The sequence below is a fragment of the Anopheles merus genome, chromosome 3R (genome assembly GCF_017562075.2).
Source record: "Anopheles merus strain MAF chromosome 3R, AmerM5.1, whole genome shotgun sequence".
Lineage (NCBI taxonomy): Eukaryota > Metazoa > Arthropoda > Insecta > Diptera > Culicidae > Anopheles > Anopheles merus.
The window spans coordinates 33,656,809-33,682,649 of record NC_054084.1 but is presented as its reverse complement, the minus strand read 5'-3'; the positions used below and the strand labels follow the sequence as shown (position 1 = coordinate 33,682,649).

The window sequence follows — 25,841 nt, the reverse complement described above, 5'->3', positions numbered from 1 at the left end:
TTCGTCCCTTTTTTCAGGAACAATCCAATAAAGAAAGCATTATTTTTGTGGGGACAAACTGATTTGCGATAACAAATCAACTAATGGTGCTGCTGCTGCTGACTTTACTACTGTCCAGCGAGAGGTAAGGTAAGGACATCTTAATGCCAAGCGGGGAAACACAACGGGAATACACGGAACCGACCGAGAGCTGCCAGAGAGGGGACAATATTAACGGGGGAAACAAAAGCCGGAATAGGGACCCTTCTTCGCTTCTTTTCTTTACTCCTCTTTCTTCTCGTGTACAGTTTTTTTTCTTCTCCGCCCTCTTTTCTCGCCTCTGTTGTATATAATATATATTCATATATAAGTACCTAGTGTATATAATATATATATAGTTAAGTTTTTCTTCTTTTCTCTCTGTTTTTTATCTCTCTTTTTAAACCGAATTTCGCGCACCTACGGCTGGGCTCTCTCTACTTGTTTTCTTTTTTTTTTACTAATAGACTTTTTCACATCTTTTCTGTTTGTTTGTTGTGTATGTGGTTGTGTGTGTTTTCTTTTTATTACTACAATTCTTCCTTATTTACGATTTCTTCAAATCATTGTTTCAGTGTTTTTTTTTGTTTCTGTTTTATTTCGAACACATTTCTTCTCTTGTTAGGTTTCGTTTTTTGTTTGTTTTTGGTTGCTTTCCTCCCTTTCGTTTTTTGTTTTACATTTTTTCTATAAACTGGCACATTTAGTATTTTCCACACACTTCTTTTACCGCTTTTGTTTGTTTTGCGTGTTTTTTTAATTTCTTCTTCTTTTCTTCTTCTTATTCTTCTTATCGGTGTAAGTGTATAGTTTTTCTGAAGCTTTCCACAGCAGGAGGGAAACACGCTTTTGAAAGTTATCTCTTATCTATACATCATCACGATCAATCCGATTGTGTGTGAGAATTTCGGACCAAATCACACACACACACACACACATAAACACCGTGACTCTTCTTACACAAACCAAAAGAGGGGAGCCACTAACACATTTTTAAATCTTTGTTTTTTTTTACAATAGTATTTTTAACATTCACCACCCAGTGTGCTTACTTTTATTCCCTTTTTTTAACAAGGGCGCGTGTGTTTTACAAGTTGTTTTTTATCGTTTGTGTTATTGTGCAACTCTCTTTCTTTGCTCTATTATCTACTGTTGCACTGTCTGCACGTTCACACTAATGATTTCTTTTTTTGTGTAATTGTCTATCCTTAAACATCCCATCCTGTTGTGATACAAACCACACATACAAACATTCACACACACACGCGCGAGCTATACAATATAGTCCGTAGATACATTACAAAGCACCAAATACCGGTGCCACACACACACACACACACAACGATGAACGGACGAGGACGACAACGGCACCGATACCGATTGTGGACTGAGCCGTTTCGTTCTGCTGTTTGCCGCTGCCGTTTCTGTTTGTTTGTTTGTTTCTTTGCCGGAGCACTACTACTAACTACCTAACTAAACTAAAACACTACTACAAACACTACACACAGGCTCTCTTCTGCGCTCGCACTGCTTCGTATAATAGATATATAAAGTGAGAAATGAAACGTTGAGTACGAAGAAAACCAAGCAAAGACAAGACAAAAAGAATAAGAAAGTCAAAACAAAAACAGCACAACAAAGAAAAGAACAAACAAACGAACAAGTGAAAACAAAACACAGTAGAGAAGAAAAAAAACATAAGTAACTGACAAAGAATGAAGAAAATTATTACTATTTAATTATGCTTTTGGCCCTTAACTAAGAAGCGGAAAGGGAAACCAACCTCTCTTATCGAACGAAAATGGTTATTAATTATACAAACAAGATTTGGTTTTTTTGCCGTGTTTTCTTTGTGTTTTTGCTGTTGGTGGTGGTGGTGGTGGCTGGTGGTGCACATTCCCCTGCGCACTCTACCTTTCGCGTAAATTTTTGCAACTTTATACACTGTACATTATACAAATGACGTTTTCGCGTTGAAGATGGCAATGTACGGTTTTAGTTTGTGACAAAATGGCGACGACGAAACAAAAATTAAACGCTCTACACATCACCTCTACTCTCACCCTCTTCAATCTGGGGCCTTAGTGGTTTTTCCTCCTTTCATGGAGGCGCCCCGTACTTCTGTGCTGGTGTGGCCCTTTGATACGCGAATTAATTTATCCTACAATTCTTAAACATTTACAAAAAAAAAAACAGACGCTCGTCGTACGATGAAAGTAATGTGTTTGTCCATCTCCTCCCCCTCCGATCACATCACAAGACTGCTTTCCTTTTATTTTGCTAGCAATTGTCGTAAAAGAGGATTTTTTGTAGGGACGACCACGTGTCTTGCAAGCCGTACATTTCTAGCCCCGTTTGCGTTTGTTCACTCATGAACCAATAAAACCGGGTTTCGCACACAAACAGGATAGCACGATCACTACACTTATCCAAACCGGACGGACGCGGCATTGAGCTGTTCTTAAAAAGGCGTAATTTAAAGAGCATTCTCTGAAAAAATCGAAATGAAAGAGCATTTCGTGACAAAAACACCCAAAAACAAGCGTCACTAATTTGTGTCCGCATGTTTAGAGCAACTAGAAGCACAAATGGGATCAAATTTCCCCAGCATTCCACAAGGACATGCTCTCGCGTGGCCTGGGGCTGGCGGTTAATTGAATGTGATGCCAAAACTTAACACCTAATCAACCGCAACTTGCCCCGGAAGCTTGCGGGCCGCTTCGTGCAGATGGAAGGTTAGTAATTCGCCTACACTCATCATCACCTTGGTACTTGGCCTTCCTTATCCACACTGCACACTGCAAGTGTTGGCTTACACGTACACCGCGCGCGAGCGTACCTTGTCGGATTTACATAATTAAATAATTAATCATAATCAATGGGGTTTAAATTAGAAGTAACTATCGGACGGTGCACACGCTTTCGCTCACATTCACACCTCAATGCCAACATTATTACAGCTATTGATGACACACAATATTGGCGGTTGTCGTCGGAGGTACTGGGCATATGTGCACCGTGTGCAACTGACCTCCATCTTCTCTTCTACCTGCCGCTTCTCATTGGCGCATTGTTTTCCACGGTACACACGTGTCTCCTTTGTCAACCTGATTTGACCTCACGCTATCCTACATGCTGAAACCGCTTGCCTTGTTGCCTTCGAACCTGTTCAAGATGGATGCAGTGAACAAGCGCAACCAAGGATATTATTTCCTCTCTCTCGCACAGAGGGAAGTAAAACCACGATATTAACACTAGCCACCGGTCCAACATACACACACACAAACACACTGAGTGCCTCCAAACAAAACAAAACCACACCAACCGTAGCCGGGTGTGTGTGTGTGTGTGTGTTGCCATTACTCATATTGCGCTAATTCCACGCTAATGAAAATTGATCCGCCAACCGGATGTGTGTGTGTGCGATCCCTTTCTCTCAATCTGCCTCCCACACACACACACACACACACACCGTCAAACCACACCGGTGGTGGCTTGACACCCAACGCGAACTAATTACAGAGAGAGAGAATTTCGCCGCGGATGTATTTTGTTCCGGATTTGCCCCGGACGGCCGCAAACCTCACACCTGTCCTTCACGTCCTTTTGTAGCTCACAGCGCTACGATGGCAGGGAATGGGGCAGGGGAAAGCCAATGAATATGGATATCCTTCTGGCAAATGATTATAGATCAGAGATCAAATGACGTGCCACATAAACTAGTTGTGTGCACACGGGAGCCGCCATACAAATTCAAACGCTTCCACCCACCACCCACTTGGTAGGGGGTCAGGTGTGTGGTTGTGTGTGTGTGTGTGTTTGTGTGCTTCTTTCACCGGAACCAATGCCACAAACCAACGCCCGTGCCGCCGAGGTCAACAGCGCGAAAGGGTGTTTTGAAATATGAGCTAAAACCGTACGCTGCCGCCGCGCTAGCTGATTAATACCAATGTGGCAGCAGCGTCCAAGTGGTCGACCGGGGCCGGGATGTCATTTGTGGTTATCTGACCCCCCACACTCACACAAATCGAACCGAAGCGAACTTCCCTATCAATTTATCTAATTACGCCTGTAATTTGAAATTATAATAATTATCAAGCATGTGTGTCCACCAACAGAGAGCGCGCGCGTGCCAAGGGTTTTTCGCATTGGTGCAGCAGCCCCGACACACACACACACACACCCCCTGGCCGGCTGTGATCGATCTTGCAGGCTTGCAATAACGGGCGGTGGGCGAGAATGTACAGAGCGGTACACAGCTGTTGCTGTTGCCCCACAGCAATAAAAAAAACAGAACTGCTGAATGAATAAATGACATTTAATTCGATTGTACATAAATAGTTATACATGTAATACGCCAAAAAACACACACACACAACATATTAGTGTGTTCGTTCGCTCGCTCGCTCGCACACATCGAGACGTAAGCACAGAGAATGTACCCAGCCCAGCGCGCGTCCCTTTTTTTCCTTTTTCCTGTTTTTCTCCCTATATACGCGCGGTTTGATTTGGTTTTTCCGTGGTTGTACCCTCGGAACGGGCTCAGGAAGTGACATCGGCAACAGCACCTTGTTCTTGTGTGTACGCGCCGCTTCCGGCGCACTACCATTGACATAACGACAAGCAAGGTACGGGATAAGTACGGGGTTTTACACATCGACACAAACGCGCTGATACTTCTTCTTGATACATCAAACACAGCTAACTTCCCGGTGCATGAAACACGATTTTCCTCTCTCTCTCTCTTTCATTGCCTATCATTGCCTAGCTCGCTCTTTCCAGGTGCTTGATACCGATCTACCAATACGCAAAGGAGAACATTTGCGAAGGAAAACAGAAAAGGTTTCTACAAAAAACAATCAAACATACTTAAGAGCTATGAGCGTTTGCTTTAAGTTCGCTGAGCTGTTTTTTTTGTTTTCTTCTACATTCTAAACGGGAGATGACACACACACACACCTGGGTTGCGTACGAAAGTTTCCTGAACTAACTGCTGCACTGTGTAACAAATGCGCGTATTTCATTTTTTTGAACTGATCAAAGCCAATTGCTGTATAACTTATACATTGTAGAAATAAAGAAAAAAACGAAAATTAAGATTAACAAACCAAAAAGGAACACAAAAAGATAATGGGAGCAATATTCAAACCCAAATTACAATTACATTGTAGTGGGAAAATCTACTTTTTCCTCAATTTCATCAATGAACATAAAACGATACTTTTTTTTGCTGTATCCTGCTAAGTGCACAAATTCACTATTTTTATATGCAATTAAACAAACTAACTAACAAAAAAAAAAGAGGAATCAAACGAATAAGAAGGTTGTTTAATTACGATTACGGTGTATAAAGTACTGTTTTCAAGGTGGTACTGTCGCTTCACACTTTAAAAGTATACCAGTGAGAATATTGGTCGAGAAAATAAACTTGCATCCCACTCTCTTTTCAGGCGTCTTGCAACAGTTAACAAAGAAACATGCATTGAATTATGTGTAAACAAAGTTAAAACAGTTTACCAAATAAACAGAAAAACTCCCCATTCATTTCGGGATATGCGCTGCAGTGCACCCACCACTCTCATCATGGGGGATGTGTTTACATGCAATATTTAACGTGAAGTTGTTTCTTACGAAGCGAGTTTTTCTTTAGGGGATGCAACATAAAACAGATAAACACAAAAGAAAAAAACACCCCCATTTTTAAATAGTAATATTTGAGTCCCCACCCTTTTTTTGAACGATTGCTCTATTGCTATTGCTGCTGTTCTTAATGTCCGCCTCCGAACAAAAACAAAAAAAGCAGCACTGACTGATAAAACTTTGCAAGAACAGCAGCAATAATGTTAGTTATCTTGGCAAAGAAAAAAAAATAAGAGGGAGTGCCACAGACTTTATACACCTTGCAGTCAAAAAATTGTGAGCAAAGTAGTGCGAAGTACTTCACGCTGCTTGCAGATCAAAATAATGAAAAAAGGATGATGAATTAAAAAAAACTACAAAGGAAAAAACTAACCAAATAACAATCATTGTGCTAAGGATGAAAATTCCTCTACTCTAAGGAGAGGGATGATAATAACGAGAAAACGTCCAATCCATGGGCTCGTGAGTTCAAAACAAAGTAATTAACAATAGCATAAGAGATAAAAACGAAAAGTATTCCATAACGCAGTGAAACGAAAATCAAACCATGTAAAAGTAATTGAATGGGGATGGGCTTGAGTAGTAGTAGTAGTAGTAGTAGTATAAGAGAAAGTTGAAAAATAATGGCCATTTGACATGAAAAATCAGTTCAAAACCTCACACTAAACCGCCGCTAATAAGATCGCAAGCGCTTGGCTATCAGCGTTTGTACCGCGCAGACTTGTTTGTGAAACTAACCTTTGCTTTAGCTACCGCAAAATGTACGATCGATCGTACTTGATCGTGTGTGTGAATGTGTGTAAACTTATAGCGTTAAACCTAATCAAAGCTAGAGCGAATGATCCTCAGCACGAAACTAATATGCTAACTTATTCTGACTTGTTAACGTTGCCCGCCGTTTTCCGCTTACTGAACCGTACCGGCGCATCGTACAGCTCGGTTTGCTGTACAGATACAGGGGCGGTCCACACACACACACCGATTTATTGCTCGTACAGGGATGATGAAGGACTGTGGTGGGTGGCATATTTTTTCCTGCAGCGAACGGGCAAAGAATGCACCCATCGTGTGACACCTTCACGACTTACTTGTGACCCCAGACGACAAGTGATCCCGCCTGTTGCTGCTGTTGTTGCTAGTGGTGGTGGTGCTGGTGGTAGTAAATTTGAGGTTGTTTGTGGTGACAAAGCGGCTACTACTACTGCTGCTGGTGCCGGCACCGGCAGGCGACAGCGTCCGGATGGACGCCGGGGCTGCTGCTGCTGCCGCTGTCCCCGCCGCGTGCCGATTGATTGTTGCGCTTGCGATGATCGTGGCGGTAGCGGTGGCGACGGCAGCCGCGCAGTACTTTAGCAGCTGCGCGTTCACTGTCGCCGCCAGCTGCCCCAACTCCTAGTAGGGTTTGGAGGCGTCCTTGGAGCGCTTGAGCTGCACCTTCAGCCGCTTGGTGCCGATCTGGAACCCGTGCATCGCCTGGATCGCGGCCTGGGCCGACGACACGTTGTCGAACGACACGAAACCGAAGCACTTGGACAGGTTCGTCTGCTTGTCGATGAACACCTTCGCCGAGACGACGTTGCCGAACGGCAGGAAGGTCGAGGCGAGATCGGTGTCGGTGAACTCCTGCGGCAGGTGGTAGATGAACAGATTGCAACCTTCCGGTCCTGTTCGGTAGGCGTTGATGGATGGGTGAAAGAAGAGCAAAACATACGAATTAGTAAACAATTCAGTTAGTTCAAGGTACACAAATACACTAAATTTAGGTTTGTAGGAGGGAGATAGGGAGGAATTGAGACCAAATATATCTAAAAAAAAAAACATAAAAACTCAGCCGTAAGCAATTTCTACTGTGCAAAAATGGGGAAAGCATTTAGAAAGCGATTTGGGCACTCTGAGAACTCTGCGGTTCGCTTAACTTGAGGTGAGAAGGGGCAGGAGAGAAGCGCATGTTATTAGAGTAAGCGTTTAGTGACAATACGTACCTTCAATCTGCTTGCCGGCGGCGGCAGCCACCGCTTGCGCTAGCGTCGGCGTGGTTAAAGGCGTCGGGGTGAATGCGGCTGCAGTGGCTGCTGCTGCACCAAACTGCGGTAAGGCGGCGTACGAAGTCAGGCCCGTGGCTGTATCAGCACCGGTTGTCCCTATACCGGTCAGCAGTAGCAACAACAAAGCCAGGGGAAATAAAACCAAAATTCGGGCAGGTATAAGGAAAAATAGAGAGAGAGAGAGAGAAAGAGAAAAAGTGGAACACAACTTCTATTAGTGAAATGAGAAGCGCTTTTTCCTCCATCGTCCGAAAAAGGAGGTTGGGTATGGTTGGGTGCTTATTAGGTAGTTAAAAAACGGGGGGACATTTTAGATGATATTATTATTTGCCAAATGGGGTGTGTCAAGCCAAAACAACCGAAACCGAATAATCAATGCACAAACCTATATATATATGTATAATGGTTTAGTATTTAAATTACACTACAAAACGGATCGATCCGTCAATTTGGCTAAAGAAACGTAGAGTAGGAATTGAATAGTTTGAAAATAATTCAATAAAAAAGATTAATTTATACACAAGATAAGGAGATATTTTATAAAGCCATGCAGCGGAACATGAAAACATGATATTCAATTAAAATAGATGCAAAAATTAACAACAACTTATAGCGTATTATTACAATATGTTTTTTATACCTACAATTTAAGGTAAATGAGTAATGGTTTGCTTGAAAGATTTTTTTAAAATTTTATATTACACAAATTAAAAAATAAATAAAACACCATTTACATCCTGTTTGACGCAACGTTCACCCACCCACCAGCAGGTTAAATGAAGTGCTATAAATAACGATTTTTCTGTCACGCCACCCATGTGAAATTGCCCAGAAGCTACCACTCCCTCCCCCCCCCCCTTTGGCCGGCCTCGCTTATTACTGCCAACTGGTCGGCAGGTCGGCTTCGCCTGCCGCCTGGAGGAGGATGGAGCAAAATGGGGTCTAATTAAATTTTTATGAATTTTATGTGAGTTTTTCCACTCATTTGGTAGGTCCAACCGACCAACCGGTGGTAGCTTAAAAGGATGTTTCCGAACCGAACGGACGGTACAAGCACATGCAGGTAGAGCGGGGGTAGAAAGCGATGGGGAGCTCCCAGTGTGTGCACGGTCGATCGAATCCATCTGTGTCGGACGGACTGCGGACCCGGACGAGTTCACCACCATCATCATCATCATAGAGCGAGAAGAGGCGTGTGTTAGTAGTTTCAGCAAAGTTATGACGGATACATTACTCGATTCTGAATCGCAATGATGTGTCGCGGTGCCAGCGGGACGATAATAATGAACACGACCGTTGTGCGACTATTATGGGTGTGTGTGTTGGTCTGTCTAGCTATGCCAAGAGTCGTCGTCCATCTGTACATCCGCTCGGGAAGGATGGCTCGCTCGGCCCGTCGTGCAAACCGTATCATTTTGTGTCCATAAATGACTAGCACACACACACACACACACTGGTCCGTTCGTGAGCAAAGTGGGTAATTATCATCATTTTAAATTTTCAACAATTTTTAAAAGGGTTTTTCGCGCGCGCGACGGAGAGACGGACGGGTGTGGTGGTGATGGAAGCATGATGGTACAAATTAAATTTTCACACACATGGTCGGTTATGATGTTAATGGTTGCAAAACCGCAGATCACATTTACGCGCGCTGTAGAGAGAGAACACACACGTGTGACACCGCCCGGGACCGAGAAATGTGGGTTTTTTAGTGTTCCGGTTCGCGCGTACATACACACATACGCGCTGTGTATTATTGTGGAAATGGGAAAAGCAAAGTTAAAGCTAAACTATTACCACGAACAAAGTAATGAAGTATTTGACTGTTACTCTGAACAGCTGGTCGAAGTGTGTGTATTTATGTTCAGAAAGAGTTATTAACAATGTAGTGTAACACAACGCGTAACATTAAGAAAAGAAAAAAAAACATGCACTTTATAAAAGTAATAAAATAAAATGTATAACGACCACACACACATTATCTCAAAACAATACACGCAAACACACACATAAACAAAAAACCAAATAGCTTTAAACAAAAAAGTAATGTTTGTATCGTGTTATTACAAACGCAGTCGTTTTAAAGCGCCATACAAAATTACAAAAAAAGAAATAGAAAAAAAACAAATTACCACAAACAACCAGTAAACAACAGGGAAAAAACAAACTGTTTAAATTGTCAAAAAGATTATGCACATTATATAAACAGAGAGAGAAAAAAAGAGAGCAAAGAGAGAGAGAGAGAGAGAGAGCGAGCGAGCAAACGATAGGGAGCTTGGAATGGAAAAATCAACACACCTCATGCCAACCAAAACCGAACCAAAAGACACTAGAGAGCATTCCAAAACAAAACAAAAAAACACGGGGAAAGGAAGGAACTTCTTAAGTTGGGACGAGAAGGAGCTGCTGCAGCGGGGCTCACCTGACGTTGCTGTTTTCCCTAACAGACCGGCTGGTGGTGATGGGTGTTGTTGTTGTTGTTGTAGTTGTTGGTGGTGAGAAACGATCATTTTGATTTGACGTACAAAGGAGTTTTTGAGGTACAAAGCACAATGTTGCAATAACATGTCAAATATGTGGTTTGTGGATGTGCCGACGAGGAGGGCCAGATTCATGTTGAAGAAGGGGACGGAACACGGGAGACACGGGAAACACGGACACCAGTGAAAAGAAAGACAAAGAGAATCGTTGTTGTTGGTATAAGAAATCACACAAAAGACAGAAAATATCGATTTGTTGATGTGTTGTGCAGTTAGAAAATGGTAGAAAAATCACTTTAACTGTATCTAAAATGTCCCATTCGCTGGAAATGAAACGGTCACAGTGTCGCGCGCGCTATCATTCATCAGGAATTGCAGGAATCGACGCTAATTTAATTTAATATAAGCACGCTCTTGCCGCGCACCGCGAGAGTGCTACGATACACATACACATCTAGCTCAAGTCGCCTTTTTGGAATGGGGCGAACTAGGGCACCATAGGCCATCGATCGAAGGGCGGGTCGCGTCCACAGTTGGCGAATCCATTCCGGTGTGAGCCATAAAACCGTTTATTGCCTCGACAAGGAGCACACTTTTTATGGTACGCAGGATGATTGCTATCCTCCATTACGGCGCAACAAGCGCTGGTGGTCCTGGTGGCACACACAAACACACACACACAATATCACAGACAGTGCAGGAGAGAGGAGGAGGCTAACCTTCCCGGTTAGAGTGTGGCCAACAACGCACAGGTGAAGAAGCCATAAAACAGATAAAAGTAAAATCGTTCATCTTTATAACTTTTACGACTGTTTTAATGGGACATTGTTGTTGTTGCTGTTGTTGGCTGTTATGATTTTGGTTCGACGAGTTCGGGTCGGTGTTGCGGTGTTTTCCTGTGCCATGGCCACATCGAAGCATCATCTCGCGGGCGCGCGCGTTCGATATTAATTTTACTTTTTTTTTACGGGATTTCCATTTTTTGCTGTTGCTCTTTTAGACCCAACATGGACGCCTGGGTGTAAGGGAAACAAGTGGGAAACAAAAATGGCCAACCACTCTAAAAAAAAAAAAAAAAAAAAAAACTGTACACCGATGTGCACTTGAAGGTAAAGTTTCCATTACATTTCTTGCAGCCCTGTGTTGATAAGTTCAAGACGCGCACAAGGATTTACTTGCTAGAGCTAAGGGCTTCCATTTTTCTTTTCGCATAAGTGGGTGCGCTACTTGAGTGTCTCAAGTGGGACAGAGTGCTTTACCGTAGGATGGACATTTCAGCAACGAGAGATAGGGGGGGAATTTTATTGCAATTGTGGGCTTACTCCGGTGAACACATTTAGATGTACTAAAACTTTTCCAAAAGCCCTCACGCAAAGTCTGCGCAAGATGGCTTAGACGAAATCATTGAAGCAAAAACACCAACAACATCTTGTTTGTTTGAGTTATTGCAATCGAGAAAAGAATGCCCTTGTCCCCCACTTAATATCCTTTAACTTCTATTTTGAAGACCTAAAATAGACAACACACACACAGAACCTGTGAAACGTCAACGAGTCAAGCGCTCCAGGCTTGACAAATTAGCGTACGCCAGAGTATACTTACACAAGGAGGTCGCTGCATTGCTGATGGCTGTGGCCGGCGTCTGAGCGGCGGCGGCGGCGGCCGTTTGCAGCGACGGTTGCGTGATACCGGCTAGCGTCACCAGATTCTGCAACGAGATCGGCGCGAGAAGGCTTGCGGCGGCGGCGGAGGTCGTATCAGTCTGAGCACTAAGTCCTGCGAAGGATACACCGAGAATGAGAAGACAAGAGAGAGAGAGAGAGAGAGAGAGAGAGAGAGAGAGAAAGTGAGACCAAAACACCATCAAAAGCTAATCCTTCAATTCGGACGAAAGGAGCGATGGACACGCTTGCACATTGCGTGTGTGTATGCGGCTAAATCCCACCCATCCCCACCCTTTTTCCAGATAAAAACCCATTCATCTTCGTCACGTAGCTGTGTGGCGGGTCTATGTGTGTGTGTGGAGCAAAGATTTTGAGACACACACACGGTGGTGATGGTAGTGGTACAATTCTAACGCGTGACGCAACATCGTTGTCGGTGAGACCAACTATTTGCGGTTATAGTTGGAACCGGCCGGTAGTTCCTGCCGTCTTCTAGCGAGCTTGAAAGGATTTGATGCCAACCAACACCACCCCCCTCAAACCCCGACCAAAACAGGCCGAACGTCCAGCAAACGCCGTGCGTGACGTGCGTTAAATTCGATTATTTATGATCCATTGAACAATGCCAACACAACACGCTCATTTAAGAGGGTCGTGGAAGAAATCGCCGCAAAGTGGCGGAGTCGCGCAACTATAAAAAAGCTGACAGAAAGAGAGAGAACGTATCGAGTAATGGGGTTGGCACCGTTTTGTCATCGTTTTCCTCTTCCCCAGTTTTTAAACCGTTTCTTATTATTCTGAGCAGAAGTAGGGGAAAACACAGACCCTTACTACCACATACATCAATCCGGGGGAGGGGGATGCGAGCTGTGCCAGCCATCAGCACCGGTTCCAAGCGTACAGCACGTGGATATTAAATCATTTCTAATTCCCATTTAGTGTGCCAACGGGTTTTTGATCTCCAGCCGCAACCCTGGCCGGTCGGTGACGGCGCTTTTAGTGTTACGTTAGCTGGCTGACGTTAGTGGTGTGGTGATCCTTTCAGCAATTGCCACGTTTTAATGAAGGTGACCAGAGTGACGCGTACCGGGAGGAGGGAATGCCCACCGGATGTCGGAACGGAACCGTCAGGCATTTTGCGCCTTTTCGACACTATCGTTGAACGCACGCACACCCGCGTTACGGATCAGAGTAGAGAGCAAAGTTAGTGTGAGTACCGGAGCACATATTGCGCTGGTTTCTAGCTTTCGTGCGGAGGTTTTGTCGTCGGCACCGGACACAACAATGGCAATTTTGGCAGTCGGTACTGGCAATGAGCTGTGTGTGTGTGTGTTTCTGTCCCCAAATTTTCACGTGCTGGAGCGATAAAATCTGACCCATAATGAACGTAAAACCCCGTACGAACAGAGTCCACACCAACCTGGACCTGGACCGTTTGCCGTCGGACGGGGATATTGAAGTCGTTCTTTTCGAGTTACGGGGAGCAAAAGGAATCAAGGGAAGCAGGTAATTATGTAACAGAACATCCGGAGCGCGCATAGAGCGTAAGGTACGGTGTTCCCCGACGGTAACCTTAAATCGATTAGGCAATCTGATTTGTTTGATTAACTGGATTGTGCTGGCGCTACCAGGTCCGACCCCTAATCTCATTATGGCGTGGTCTTTCCTGTTACTTCGCTCTAAACTGATGCCACTGCTTGCGCTCTACGCCGAGCAACGGGGACGGGGTAAAAGACTTGATTGATTATTTAAATGTGTTTTCTCCCTTCTACAGAGACTTGGAGGATTCTACGGACACCCGTTTCTAGCACATCTAAAACATCTTTCTAGCTCCCCGCTTGCAAACTGTTGCTGCGGTGGCTTCGTGACTTGCAGCTTCAATGCGGTTCGTGCGCGGGCCCGTACCTTGCAAAAGATGCTGCTGCTGGGCGACGGCCTGCAGCTGCTGCAGCAGCGAGAGCGGCGGGGAGATCGCATCAGCCGCCAGGAACGGGGTCTGCTGCTGCGGTGGGTTCGGATGGGCGGACGCGGTCAGCGGCGTTACCGATTGCGTGATCGGCTGATTGATACCGGTCATGCCCCACAGGTTCGTCTGCATCTGTTGCATCCGTTTGGCATCCTTTTCCTTCTGCGTGTCGGCAAACTTTACCACCAGCGGTGCCGAGCAGCCCTCCATCGTCTTGCTCTGGTGTAGTTGCTGGAAGAGGAAGAAGCAGAAGAAGAGCAAACATTAGGATTAGTGAAAATGCTGATAAAATGGACGTCGGTTTGGGTTTCGAAATGGATGAGAACCATTAAGAAGGAGGTGTCGTTTTTTTCTGGGGGAAATCGTACGATCGAATGGCTAAACATGGGATGAATCGTCAAATAAAGTAAATGAATCAGCGTAACTGCAGCGATTTATCAGTGGTTGGGGATTAAATGGTGCCCATTATTTGTAATTGGGCTAAATAAGTTGTTTCTAATCCGTTAAAAACCATCTGCTGTACTGTCGAATTACGGGAATCGAACTCATGACGACCGTTATGATATGTCTTCCATATAACAACTACACTATGTGGCTGGATCATCCTCGTACCGCATAGAACTATACAGTATCGTCCACGAAATGAAGCAATTTAAACAGCAACAACACGTTTTGTTTTATTTTCTGCTTCAGATCCTTACCACCAACATTCCGTGTCCCTTCCCACGCGCAAAAGAACACGTGAAAACACGTTTGTGGCGCATATTATAATCATCGACAGTAAACCAACCGTCGTCAGAGACGCCAGAGCGCGTCAATATCTCCCGCCCGTACCATACACAGCGAACGAACGTCGTCGTTTCGCTAAATGCGAGTGTTAATTTCTAGCCGAATTATACTTAATGGCCGTGTCACGCTTCCACCGTTGTGCGGTAAAGTCGATCCCTGGTGCAACATTTAGCCAAGCGCGGTAGCTGACGACGAGCAGCAACGGCGTTCCCGTCGTGTGCTGTTGTTATCCTTAACCTGAGCAAGCCTCGTTCACCGTAATATCATTGCCGTGTCTTTTGCAGGCAAGAGAGAGATAAACAGGGGACAGTGGGGGTCGTTTTCTCGCCGGTGCTAGCAAGTGGTGCGGAAAGGTGAGAAAACCACGCCATTCTTTGTTGTAAATGAATCGCGTGTGGGTAGCGTTTGTGCCACTTTGAAAGTGGGTGTGTGTGTGTGTCTGTTACCGTGCTTAAAAATCATAAAATTTACATAGAACGTTTCCGCCGTTCCGGCTTTTTTAGATGATCCCAAGTGTGTCGTCATACTTGGGGTTGTGGTGTGTCATGTTGCGCCGCTCACTCCCTCTCTTTTTTCTCTTTTTGTCACACTTTCCACCACACATTGACAAGCGAACCATTCTCGATACCGAAAACTCGCACCGATATCTTCACAAAAGCGTCAGGCGAACACGAACCGTGAATCTTTCGATTTCCAGCAGAGCGAACACCAAAGCAGGAGTCTTTTGGCGCAACACACAAGAGCTCATTAAGGGGCAGCGTTTCTTGGCAAGTGTCCCCGGCGTCCCGCAAGAGAAGCAAAGCGTGTTTGAAGCGTGGGGAAGGGAAGTGTAGCAATAATGCTTGCCACTGCTAATGACGCCCCATTGACGAAAGTACGCCTTCCTACCCTTCGCCCCGCACAAATGGGTGTAGGGGGTGGGTGGAGGTACATGCTCTCGTTACAATCATGAAGCGAACATTTAACGAGCACATAATTATAAGCTTATGAAAAATAAAAATTACATTTATTCCCACTACAACACAACACAACCATTGAACGTTGTGTTGAGGGTAAAAGCGGCTTTTGCGGGCAGCCCTTCTCTCCTTCTCAGCAGCGGAGGGGTTCAAATACGACTCGCGATGTCAATTCGAAAGCAATAAGAAATAATCGTTACCGCTTTGGCCGGGCGCACATAAACGATGCCAACGCACGACACAGGGACGCGGCTTGCCTATATTCATTTTATTTCCATGTTTTTTCTTCAATGAAACAAACCGAATTGATGGTGGTGTAACGTAAAAAAAATCATAACGATCGTGCGCTTCTTTCCATTCGCCAAGCAAAGAAAGGGAAGCGATAGCTCACCGAATGGCAAAGAAAAAGTTGCCCGTTATGCTTGTGGCGCTTTTCTTTCTGCAGCAATACACACAAAACTATCTCCCCGGGAAGGACGACCCGTTAACGCGCACGTCAAGAAGCAGGCGTCAGCACTAAACAAAAAAAAAAAGGAAAGAACGGGAAACCAACCGTACCCAATTTTTATCATAAACACACTACCACCACCACAAAGGCGGTTGCGAACTGGAGTATACGACTGGCTCTGTTTTAACATTGCAAGAAGAGAAGAAAAAGCGCCCGCCTTGCTTCCAGTTTCTAACGCTCTTTTGACGCTTTCCGTGCTGTTTAACATGGCGTGTTTTTTTGGCGAATGTGAAAAGATGACGACTTTTTTGTTGTTGCTGTGAGGGTTTGTTGTTGATGGCGATAATGGTTGGGTTTCGCCCTGAGAGAGATACAAACACACACAAACACACACGGGATGTCAAACATAACAAGAAGGGATGTGGTACAAGAACAAGCAAACGACAACAGTAACACAAAAAAAAGAAAGTAAAGAAAAAAAAAACGCTCCCATTCAAAAACAACCATCACAATCACATAAACGATGATTATTGTTATTGATGTTTTGCATGTCGTTATGCTGCGGTGGCAATGTTGCTGCACTAATGGGGCATCCCATGAACCCTCCTCCGATTGTCCTTACAACAGCGAGAAAATACAGGCTAAATAGGGAGACAAGTGGATGGAAATGGTTTTAGCTTACGGGGGGAGGGGCTGTGTTTTTGGCATCGTTTGCGGATGGAACAAAACGCACACAGGGGAAGGGATCAAAAGCAACGAAAACTCGTCAGGATCACGGACACAAACGACAAACTTTTTTCCATCCCCACCCATTTTGGCGATGAGAACAGTCGCCGCTCGGACACACAGCACCCTGTGAGTGTGTTCTGCTGTGTTCTGACCCATCATTAAATTTTACTGCACCAAATGATGAGTCGCAGCAGACAATGTGGCGACCATCGCGCGTCTCTGACCTTTCGTTAATCGTGATGGGAGAATAAGTGTAAAATGTTTTTTCCTCCGTCAATCAAAGTTTTTGTATTATTTTATTTTTATTTTTTGGGGATACAAAAAACATAAAACATAACAACAAAACCCCGCCACAAACAGATTCAATTCAGTTCAATTGCATTCAAAATCGGGAGGGATGATTTATACCGCTTTCAAATATGCATCATTATCGCGCCGAACATCACAAAATCCTCATCGACACTTTTGGAGTACCAAAAGAGAAAAAAACGGTATAGATTATTCCTAAATGAATATCACTAACGAACGGCAGACAAAACCAAAAAATCCTTCCAAAACATTATCGTTTGAAGTTTGTTGAGTACTACACACACCAAAAATCAACTATGAATTTAATCACCCCGAAAGTCACCACATCACATCGTCGCCGTCCTTCCCGGTAGGATGTGGGTAAAGCGTAAAACGGACGATTGAAGCTGGCATCATTAAATGGAAAAACCACTCGATTTAAGCCCAAATTGAATCTCTATTTTTTTGCTGTGGAGAGTTGTTACAACTTGCCCCAAACAAACCGAAACTTCAAACAACATATAGCAGCAGCAGCAGCAGCAGCATTTTTAATTCATCGACGAGAAATCTCACACTCACGCCATCACTCCCTTTCCACTCAGGTTGGTAGTAAGCCACATGCAAAGGCTAGTTGGCTTCCATTTTAACCCTTTTTTTTGGCGGGGATTGAGAAAGATAAACGAGGCAAAACCACTTGTGAGAGAGGGTTTGTGAATCTCTTTCACCCTCTAGCTGAGATCCCTTTTCTCGTAAATATTACGTTACTACGTCAAATAGGATTTTTCTCCCCCGATAGCGTGATTTGCATAATGTTTCTCCCCCTCATTCCCCGTGTGGTAGATTGAGTGGAGTTTTGCAGAAGAGTTTGAGGGAAATCTTTCTAAACATAAAAAAACCACGTTTAGTATGCAGCAGCAACAACACAACATTCGGTACCGAAATACATCAATTATGCACCATCGTTTCTGGAAATTCGTTTGCCATGTTTTCCCCCTGTCCCTAACGCGCGCACCAAAACGCAACAGCTTAAAACGAAAGGGCACCGCGCTCGCACACGGTTAAAGTAAACTTCAAACTTCGTTTTTGCTGTGTTTCGGGGGGAGGGCCGACCGTATGGCGAAATAATTGAAAATCCACGCTGTAATAACTCATCCCGACCGCTGGCTAACAGATTAATATAATAAAAATCGTTAATTCCACATCATCAATCATAATGCGATCGTTTTGTGCCGCCACCAACGGCACCAGGACCCTGGACGATCGCGCCGAAGGATAACGAATCATTAAAAACGTTTTGCATTCTACACCCCGAGCGCCCTCAACCACCTCGTCAGCCAGCAAATGGTGCGATGGCACATCAAAAAGGTGCATCCACCTTTTGTTTTCGGTTGGACGAATGGCTTTCTCTTTTCCCAGAAAAAAAAAACGCTTTTCCCTGGGAATTCAAATGAAATGAAATCGATATATTATTGGCCCGGGTGGGATGGTTCGATGGCTTCTGTTTTATCTCACTTTTTTGTTGCTGCGTGTGTGCCACCAACAACGAACGCACCTGGGATGTATACGCACAAATCCAAATCTCAATCAATCGATTCAGTGGACAGGAAAAACGGGGATGGCTCATTTTGCCTGGCAAATGTACATTTTCAATTTAATTAAACAGCACCAATTAATTCGATTTCACTAAGGCATCATATCTCATGCGTGTGTGTGTGGATGTGTTTGTGCGCCCCATTAGCGTTTCGGGGGCATTTTTGCGTATTACGGTTGATGGTTTAATGATGGTCTTCTGTTTTTTTTTCTCTTTTTTTGTATTGAACGCGTACAAAGCGTTTCGTTTCTATTCCGTGTAACGCTCGATCCAATCATCGCACGCTAATTACACACTGGTTTAAAGAGAGAAAATGTATCACATTACACGCATTTGAAGTGTATTTTCAAATATGGAGATACAATTTAAATTAAAAATGTTTTTCATGCTCAAAAACTCTTGCAAATGTGGTGGTGTTATGTTAGTGATTGTAGTTAAATCGTTCATCGAGCTTAAACTCTCAAAAGAGTTCTCGAGTTGACATGAAATTTACTTTGCATTTAGTGAGTTACGAGTCAGTGTGCAGATTCAAATGATTCTTTGCGACTTAACTCTCACAAGAAAGATTTAACTCGCAAAAGAGTTCACTCGATGCAAATGAGCTAACAGTCTGTGCGGAGCGTTAAATAACTCATTCTCAAGCTTACGCTCACGGGTGAGCTTTCTATTAATGAAACTCACTAATGAGTCAAATCGCTGTAAGAGAGTTAATAGTAGTCATGAAAAGTAGCATGGAGAGTGAATAGTACTAATCCAGCATGAGTTCTCGAAAAAGCTTATAAACTCGCAAACGAGCTAACCCGATGCAAATGAGCTACTAGAAGGTACGGAGCTTTAAAAAAGTCATCTATCTTTAGCTCTCGAAACAGTTATATACCTCTAGCATGTATTTATTCTACTATCAGCGAGATTGAGCTAGTTGATGAGGAGTATTGAATGTGTGAGCACTCTGAAGAGCTGTTTAACTCACAAATGAGTTCACTCACTGTGTGCCAGTTGCTATGCGCTGCAAAGAGTTTCAATTGCAAAATATGTAAATCCACTCTTTGTGGTCATAAAACTAAACCATTCGACACAGCAAATGTTTAACTCATTACTAAGTGAAAATCATACACATGAGGTAATTTTTCGGTTTGTTAATTTTGTTGCTCTTTCCCAAACCCTCTTTCAACCCTCGCGCGTCGCTGCTGAAATTAATATCGTTGATATATGGTTGCGACTGTAGCGTAACAATCCTTGAACAAACAGACACTTCTTCCTCCACCACCGGCGTTACCCACCGGCAGAATGGGACTTTAACTGACCAACTGACTTGTGCAAAAGCTGCCGGCTAAAACCCATCAGCCACACATTCACGCACAACCACCACCAGAGGCCCAGGCCAGGGCCGCGCGCGCCACATTCATTAAATTGATATAGAAATAAATAATGGATTGAGCGGTGGGATGATGCGTGCTGCTGCTATCGGGCAGGATAAATTTACCATCGCTCTTACGGGCGATAGTGGTTATAATGGTGGTGGAATGGGAGGGTAGGAGAACGTGGTCACCACATGCTAGATATGCCTGCTTTCAACTGCTTTTGCCCGCGCTGCTACCCAATGATGCACACCTCCCCCCACAGTCCACAGCCCGCCGATTCGTGCTGCGGGTGGTGAAAGCGATAAATAAATAACCCATTTTTTATCTCACAACCCCTTCTCTCCATATTACCCTCTCCTTGCTGGTCTGAAAGCAGCATCAGAGAGCTTATCACCCTTTCTTCGAAGTCATAAATCAAATCGGAGGTTTGTGGTTCAGCGTTTCACCCGCACCCGTCTCTGTGCTCGTCTCATCATCGATACGAAAAGGAGAGAGAGAAAGAGAGACGGTGCATAGTAGTTGGTAAAAACGTTATGGAAAGATACACAAACACTACACAGGATGGAGTACACCTCTGCTGGGTAGTGTTTGATACCAAAAAAAAAAAAAAAAACAAACAAACAATCTCCACAGTGTATGAAGTGTTTCATGGTTGCAAATATATAAAAAAAAAGATTTATTTATCGATCCGACCACCCAGGGTCACCCGACCTGGATCGAAGGTTTGCTGCAACACACACACACACACACACGTTTACACTGTGTAGCCATAATTTCCAAACCACAAATTGCAGCAGTGCTTATGGTTTTGGCTTGCGTGTGCGCGCGTCTGTTTCACCTTTGAGGGGATGGACGACAGCTACAAAATACACTACTGTTGAACTAGAAAAGGATTATTTGAAGCTTACTGTAATGGAGGCGACGGATGAGGAGAACCGAGTCTGGCGTTTCTAGCAGGGAAGGAAAAGTCGGACTCAGCTTCTAATTGTTCTGGTGTTTCATTAATCATCGCTACAGGAGACCTGCTGCGACCTGGGTGGAGCGGAGTTGTTTCACAGGACTTCCCACAATGGCTACACAATCACCCATACCGACACCGAATACACTCACCTTAATTGCACCGATCGCGGCCTGTTTGGTTGCGAATGTTACGAAAGCACAGCCTTTACTCTGCCCGGACGGGTCGCGCAGCACCGTACACTCCTCGATCGTACCGTGGCCCGAGAACAGCTGTCGAACATCGTTCTCGTTATACTTTTTGCTAAGCATGCCGACGAACAGCTTGCGCTCTGGAAGGTGGGAAAGAAAGCGAAAGAAGGGAACGGATTAGTCACTCGTCAGGCCGATGGAGACGCATGGTACCTGGTGGAATAAATATAAGGGAAGCATTTTTAATAATTTTTCAATGTTCTATGGCTTGTACTTCTGCATAGTATTGCAAGGAACCGCGCTTCAAAGCACTGTTTAACAATAAATCATCCCGCTCATTCATCTTGATGTCAGATTTTTCTTAAAAATGCACGAAAAAAGGGACCACTACCCTCCTCTTATACCTTTTGTTCTCCTTCTGTCAGTCCTTTCGCCCAAACGAGGGAAGGATGTTTTACACCATCAAGGGTGAACGATTTCCATTGATTTGGCTGGTTGGCTGCTTTATTCACGTCCTTATACCATCCCGTCAGTGTCACCCCGTGTGCTTATCGTCATCAGATCGCTCCTATTTGCTAGATCCGATCATCTTTGTCGAGTCATTGATTGCCAATCAACACGACCGACCACCCAAAGAAAGAGGAATTCATAGCCAACGCAAAGCATCACTAGTGAAATCCGCTTAAAATTTTACATATTTTTCTTTTCAAATAGGACACATAAGAGACGCTGCAAAACGTGTTGTTGTGAGCTTAATCTTCCACAGTGTGGGGGGAATTAAATTAATGTTTAAGATGTGTAAATAAAATAGGCTTTTTTATGAATAAGAATAAATTACTCCTTCAAACCATTCCCATGTGTTCCCCTGTTTCCTCATTGTTAAACTTGCTTCTACTTTAAATTGGGCATTTTAAAGAGGGCGAATACTGCGCATTAACATACACCTCTTCTCTTCTCAATTGGACGGCAGATGCCCGGCCAATTGGCCAGCCTGTTTTAAAACCTTTTTAACGCCATCCAGCAGCAGCCTTTTCCATATTGTTCACATAAAACTTCACATAATGGCTAAATTATGCTGCCCAATCTGTTGATTGGACACGACCCTCGGTCTTTAATCTACTTTAAACTCCATTTTTTTAAGCACTGTTTCTTCCGGTCCCAAATCCGGCATATATACCGCCCGCTGACGTGCATCGTATTTTCTCCAGATGAATTGTTTGTCCATTAGAATACCTAACACGTACTGTAGGGAGCATCACCTTCTCGGAGCGATAGAGATGCAGTTTGCCCGTTAAAGCACATTTTTGAGCTCCCGCACCAACTGAAGCGGGCAGGAGAAAGTTCTATTTTTATTCAAACCTAATAAAAGACGTTTGCTATGTAGAATGGGGCTGATGGGGAGCGAGACAAAAAAATGAGCCCGTTATGCAAATGGACACTGCAAATACTTTCCAGCGGGCATTATACAAAAGGAGCTACAGAAGAAACACCCTCTTGGAGTTGGACGCGAAGATTGCACCCGGCTTCTCGGCCTTCACGTTTGCGCGCAGGAGGAGTTTGCCGAGGAATTCGCGAGTGGAAAGCGGAAAAACGGCATTCCGGGCGTTAGCATAATGGGCGGCAGAAAATATGAGGCCAATTCCTATGCGCAATGTGCTAGTAGTAGCAAGCACATCTTCACACCTTTTTGCTCGGTAAGAGATTATGTCACCTCGGAACTAAATCGTGACCCGCGTTTCACAACTTCATCTCGGCGTATCGCTTATGCTTCTGTCGCAGAAAGTGGTAAGAATTTGGGGAAGTGAATAAGCCAAGGATTGTATTGTGAACAGGAGGAATAAATGTCAACAGTACAATGAAGTTTAATCGGAGGACAGAAGTGTTAAGCAGTGCTAGCTTTGTTTTGATGTTGACGTAAATTGCTTGTAAACCTGTGGCATTGGTAATTCGGAAAAATAAGCTGAAATATATTTAATAAATTAATAATTAATAAAATAAATAAAACAAAAACAAGTAAATAAGGACATTAGAAATTATAATCAAATCATTAAATTTAACAACCTTCAAATTAGAGCAGTCAATATGATCAGACAATTCAAATATTGAAGCAAACAACAAAAATTACGCGTTCAATCAAATCAGAATGAGACATAATATCAAATTCCACTATCTGTACATCATTTTGCGGTTGCACGCCCCATCAGTACAAGCAGAACTAAAACAAGGATGTTTTTCCCGTCTTATTTCCATGTACCAAATGCGTTTAAAAAAAAAAAAGCTTCAGCAAAAGAAGAGCATGTGGTGGTTGTGCTGTGCTTTGCAGTTAGTTTACTTGCGATGGAAACTTTTCCCAAACTTTAGGGACGAAACTTTGAGCGCATTGTATGCATTTCAGCGAACACGACCATCCGGCAAGCAGGCATCTTCGACATGCGGAAGTTTAGAGCGTGTGGTTTAGTTGTTGCCAAGTTTGCCTATTCGGGCGAAGGTTGTTTACCAGTTCCGTGGTCGAACCGCATCAGTTAATGTGCGTTTCGCCTGCTGAAAAAAAAAATGCATCCAAGAGAGAGAGAGAGAGAGAGAGAGAGAGAGAGAGAGAGAGAGAGAGAGAGAGAGAGAGAGAGAGAGAGAGAGTTCCTCTACCACAGCACTACACCGAACAGAGCAATTAAGGGTACTAGGAGTAGGATAAAGAGGCAGAGGTGGAGAGAGAGTTATTAATCCAACGTTCTGCTACCGAAAGCAAGTAAGAGTTTTTTTTCTTCCTCCAATTGCCGGCAACTAACAACACAATCATACAACACAAACTCCAGCCAACCGAGAAGGGCTTTTTAGATTTCCATTTTGTGGTTCGTGAGGCTAAAAAACGTTCCATTAGTCTTCGAAGCGTTGAAGTAATCGGTGAAGGATACACAGAGCATTTGCGGCTTTTGGATTTTTACCTTCACCAGAATTGGTGTTCCTTTGCTGTTCCATCTTGCCCGTCGAGGCGTAGGATAATGAATCCTTTCGACACACAAAAAAAAAACTCACACAAATCGGCTCAGATTCTAGCTCTGTGAGTACTGACGCTAGTACGCCTCGCACTGAATGATGCGAACTAATATGGTTTTATCTTTTGTTGTTCCACAATTCTGAACGACCAAAATTCGACGGGCTTTTCCTATTCGGACTGACTAGAAAGCAGACTCATTACATTACATGATAATCTATACGGCTCCTCTACCGCACCGAGTGTTCCTCCAGGAGCTACCGGAGAAACTCCAGGAAACTTATTGCTGGAACAAGCACGTCGGTACGTGTTTAACACATCGGGATAATTTGAGTGCTTGGCAAAATAGGCTTGCCGGTTGGCACAATCCGGAGCCGAACCCCGAGCGTCGTTCTGCAATTTTCCGACATGCAGTGGTGCTTTATTGTTTCTTCAGAGAGCTGGGGAAGAAAATCCGACAAGTTGATGGAAAATTGCTCCTCACCTCGAACCGTAATGCAGATCTCGAGACGGTGGCAGAGGTGGTGGTGCTGCAGGAGAAGCGTTAGCGGCAGCCAGTTATGATTTGAATCGGCTTTTCTCCATCGGGCACCATACCACAGACGTGAGTATGATGTCTGTGTGTGTGCGCGTGTGTGTGCAGCATCGGTAAAACTACTGGAGCTTGATCTTCTACCGGAAATTGATAAGCACACACACACACAATGCGACGCCGTACCATGTCTTTCTATCATAATTTCCCCCTTTGGCAGTACAGCGACGAAGAGGCTTAGTGTGTTTTACGCTGTAACAAGCAAATGCCCCCGCTGCTTCTTGTTCTTCTCTTTCAGCAACGGTTAAGTCAGTTAGTACCGCGCCACTAATTGGCAATTAGCGAGGGCTGCGCCTCGGTGGTGAAGCTGCCCGTTTTTTGAAATTCACGATACATATGGCCGGGGATGTGTACTTTGTTCCGATTTGCCCATCCGAGAGGGAGCGGTAGTTTGACTGGAAAACGACAGCCAGTAGAGTATTATTATGATTTCAAAACGTGCCCACCGCTTTTGCGGTTCGAGGCCACTGCTCCGCATCCAGGCGTTCGGATGGAAATATTATGTATAAATTCATCTCCCACGTCCTCTCTCCACTCCCACTAGTTTTCCAGCCCGTTACCACAATTCAAACCATTTCAATACATCTCCTTTCTTTAGCATCTTTATCGCGAAAGCGGGTATAGCAAATAGAGAGGTTCGTCGCCTGGTGTGAATGGGTTGAAGGTGCAGATTGAAGAAGTGGAAGGTGGAAGAGTCAGAAGACGACAATCTTTACTAAAATTGTCGATGAATGTTGAGCTCCCCGCTAAAAGGTCTCGCTTACTAAATATACTTATTTCGTTCCCCAGCACCGGGACAACCCTTTTCAAAACCGCGAGAAGCCGGTTAGCAGCAGCAGCAGCAGCAGTGCCGGTGAATCCTATCCTATTCAACGACAAATAAACCTGATATCACGCTCCCGCGGTTGGGTATTACTGCGTTCGAATAATTGCTACATACGGAGCAGAGATATTGAATTTTCCCGAGCTTGTCAGTGAAAAGTGGGGAAACAGACATTACGCCTCCCTCACTAAGCTTTGCGCTTTTGTGTTTATTGAAATCACAAATCCTCTTACACACGGGGCAGGGTGAATTGATGGTACAAAAGCGTGAGGGAAAAGCCGTTTTTCTATTTCAAAATTTTATAATTATC

General features: G+C 44.2%; 1 protein-coding gene across 14 annotated transcripts in view; it reads right to left on the bottom strand.

Moving 5' to 3' along the window:
* Positions 1-2,346: 2,346 nt before the first annotated feature.
* LOC121597432 (CUGBP Elav-like family member 2) overlaps positions 2,347-25,841 on the bottom strand; it is a 284,267-nt gene continuing 260,772 nt past the window's right edge. For 12 of the 14 annotated variants that reach the window (XM_041923171.1, XM_041923173.1, XM_041923176.1 and 9 more), the window contains 6 exons: positions 21,086-21,264; positions 13,753-14,044; positions 11,786-11,959; positions 10,126-10,155; positions 7,641-7,799; positions 2,347-7,322 (listed from right to left, as the gene is read on the bottom strand). In XM_041923171.1, the coding sequence (XP_041779105.1) occupies positions 7,051-7,322; positions 7,641-7,799; positions 10,126-10,155; positions 11,786-11,959; positions 13,753-14,044; positions 21,086-21,264 (1,106 nt within the window). In that variant the 3' untranslated portion in view covers positions 2,347-7,050. The remainder of the gene's footprint in view (positions 7,323-7,640; positions 7,800-10,125; positions 10,156-11,785; positions 11,960-13,752; positions 14,045-21,085; positions 21,265-25,841) is intronic. The other 2 variants (XM_041923184.1, XM_041923183.1) reach the window with 2 other exon arrangements.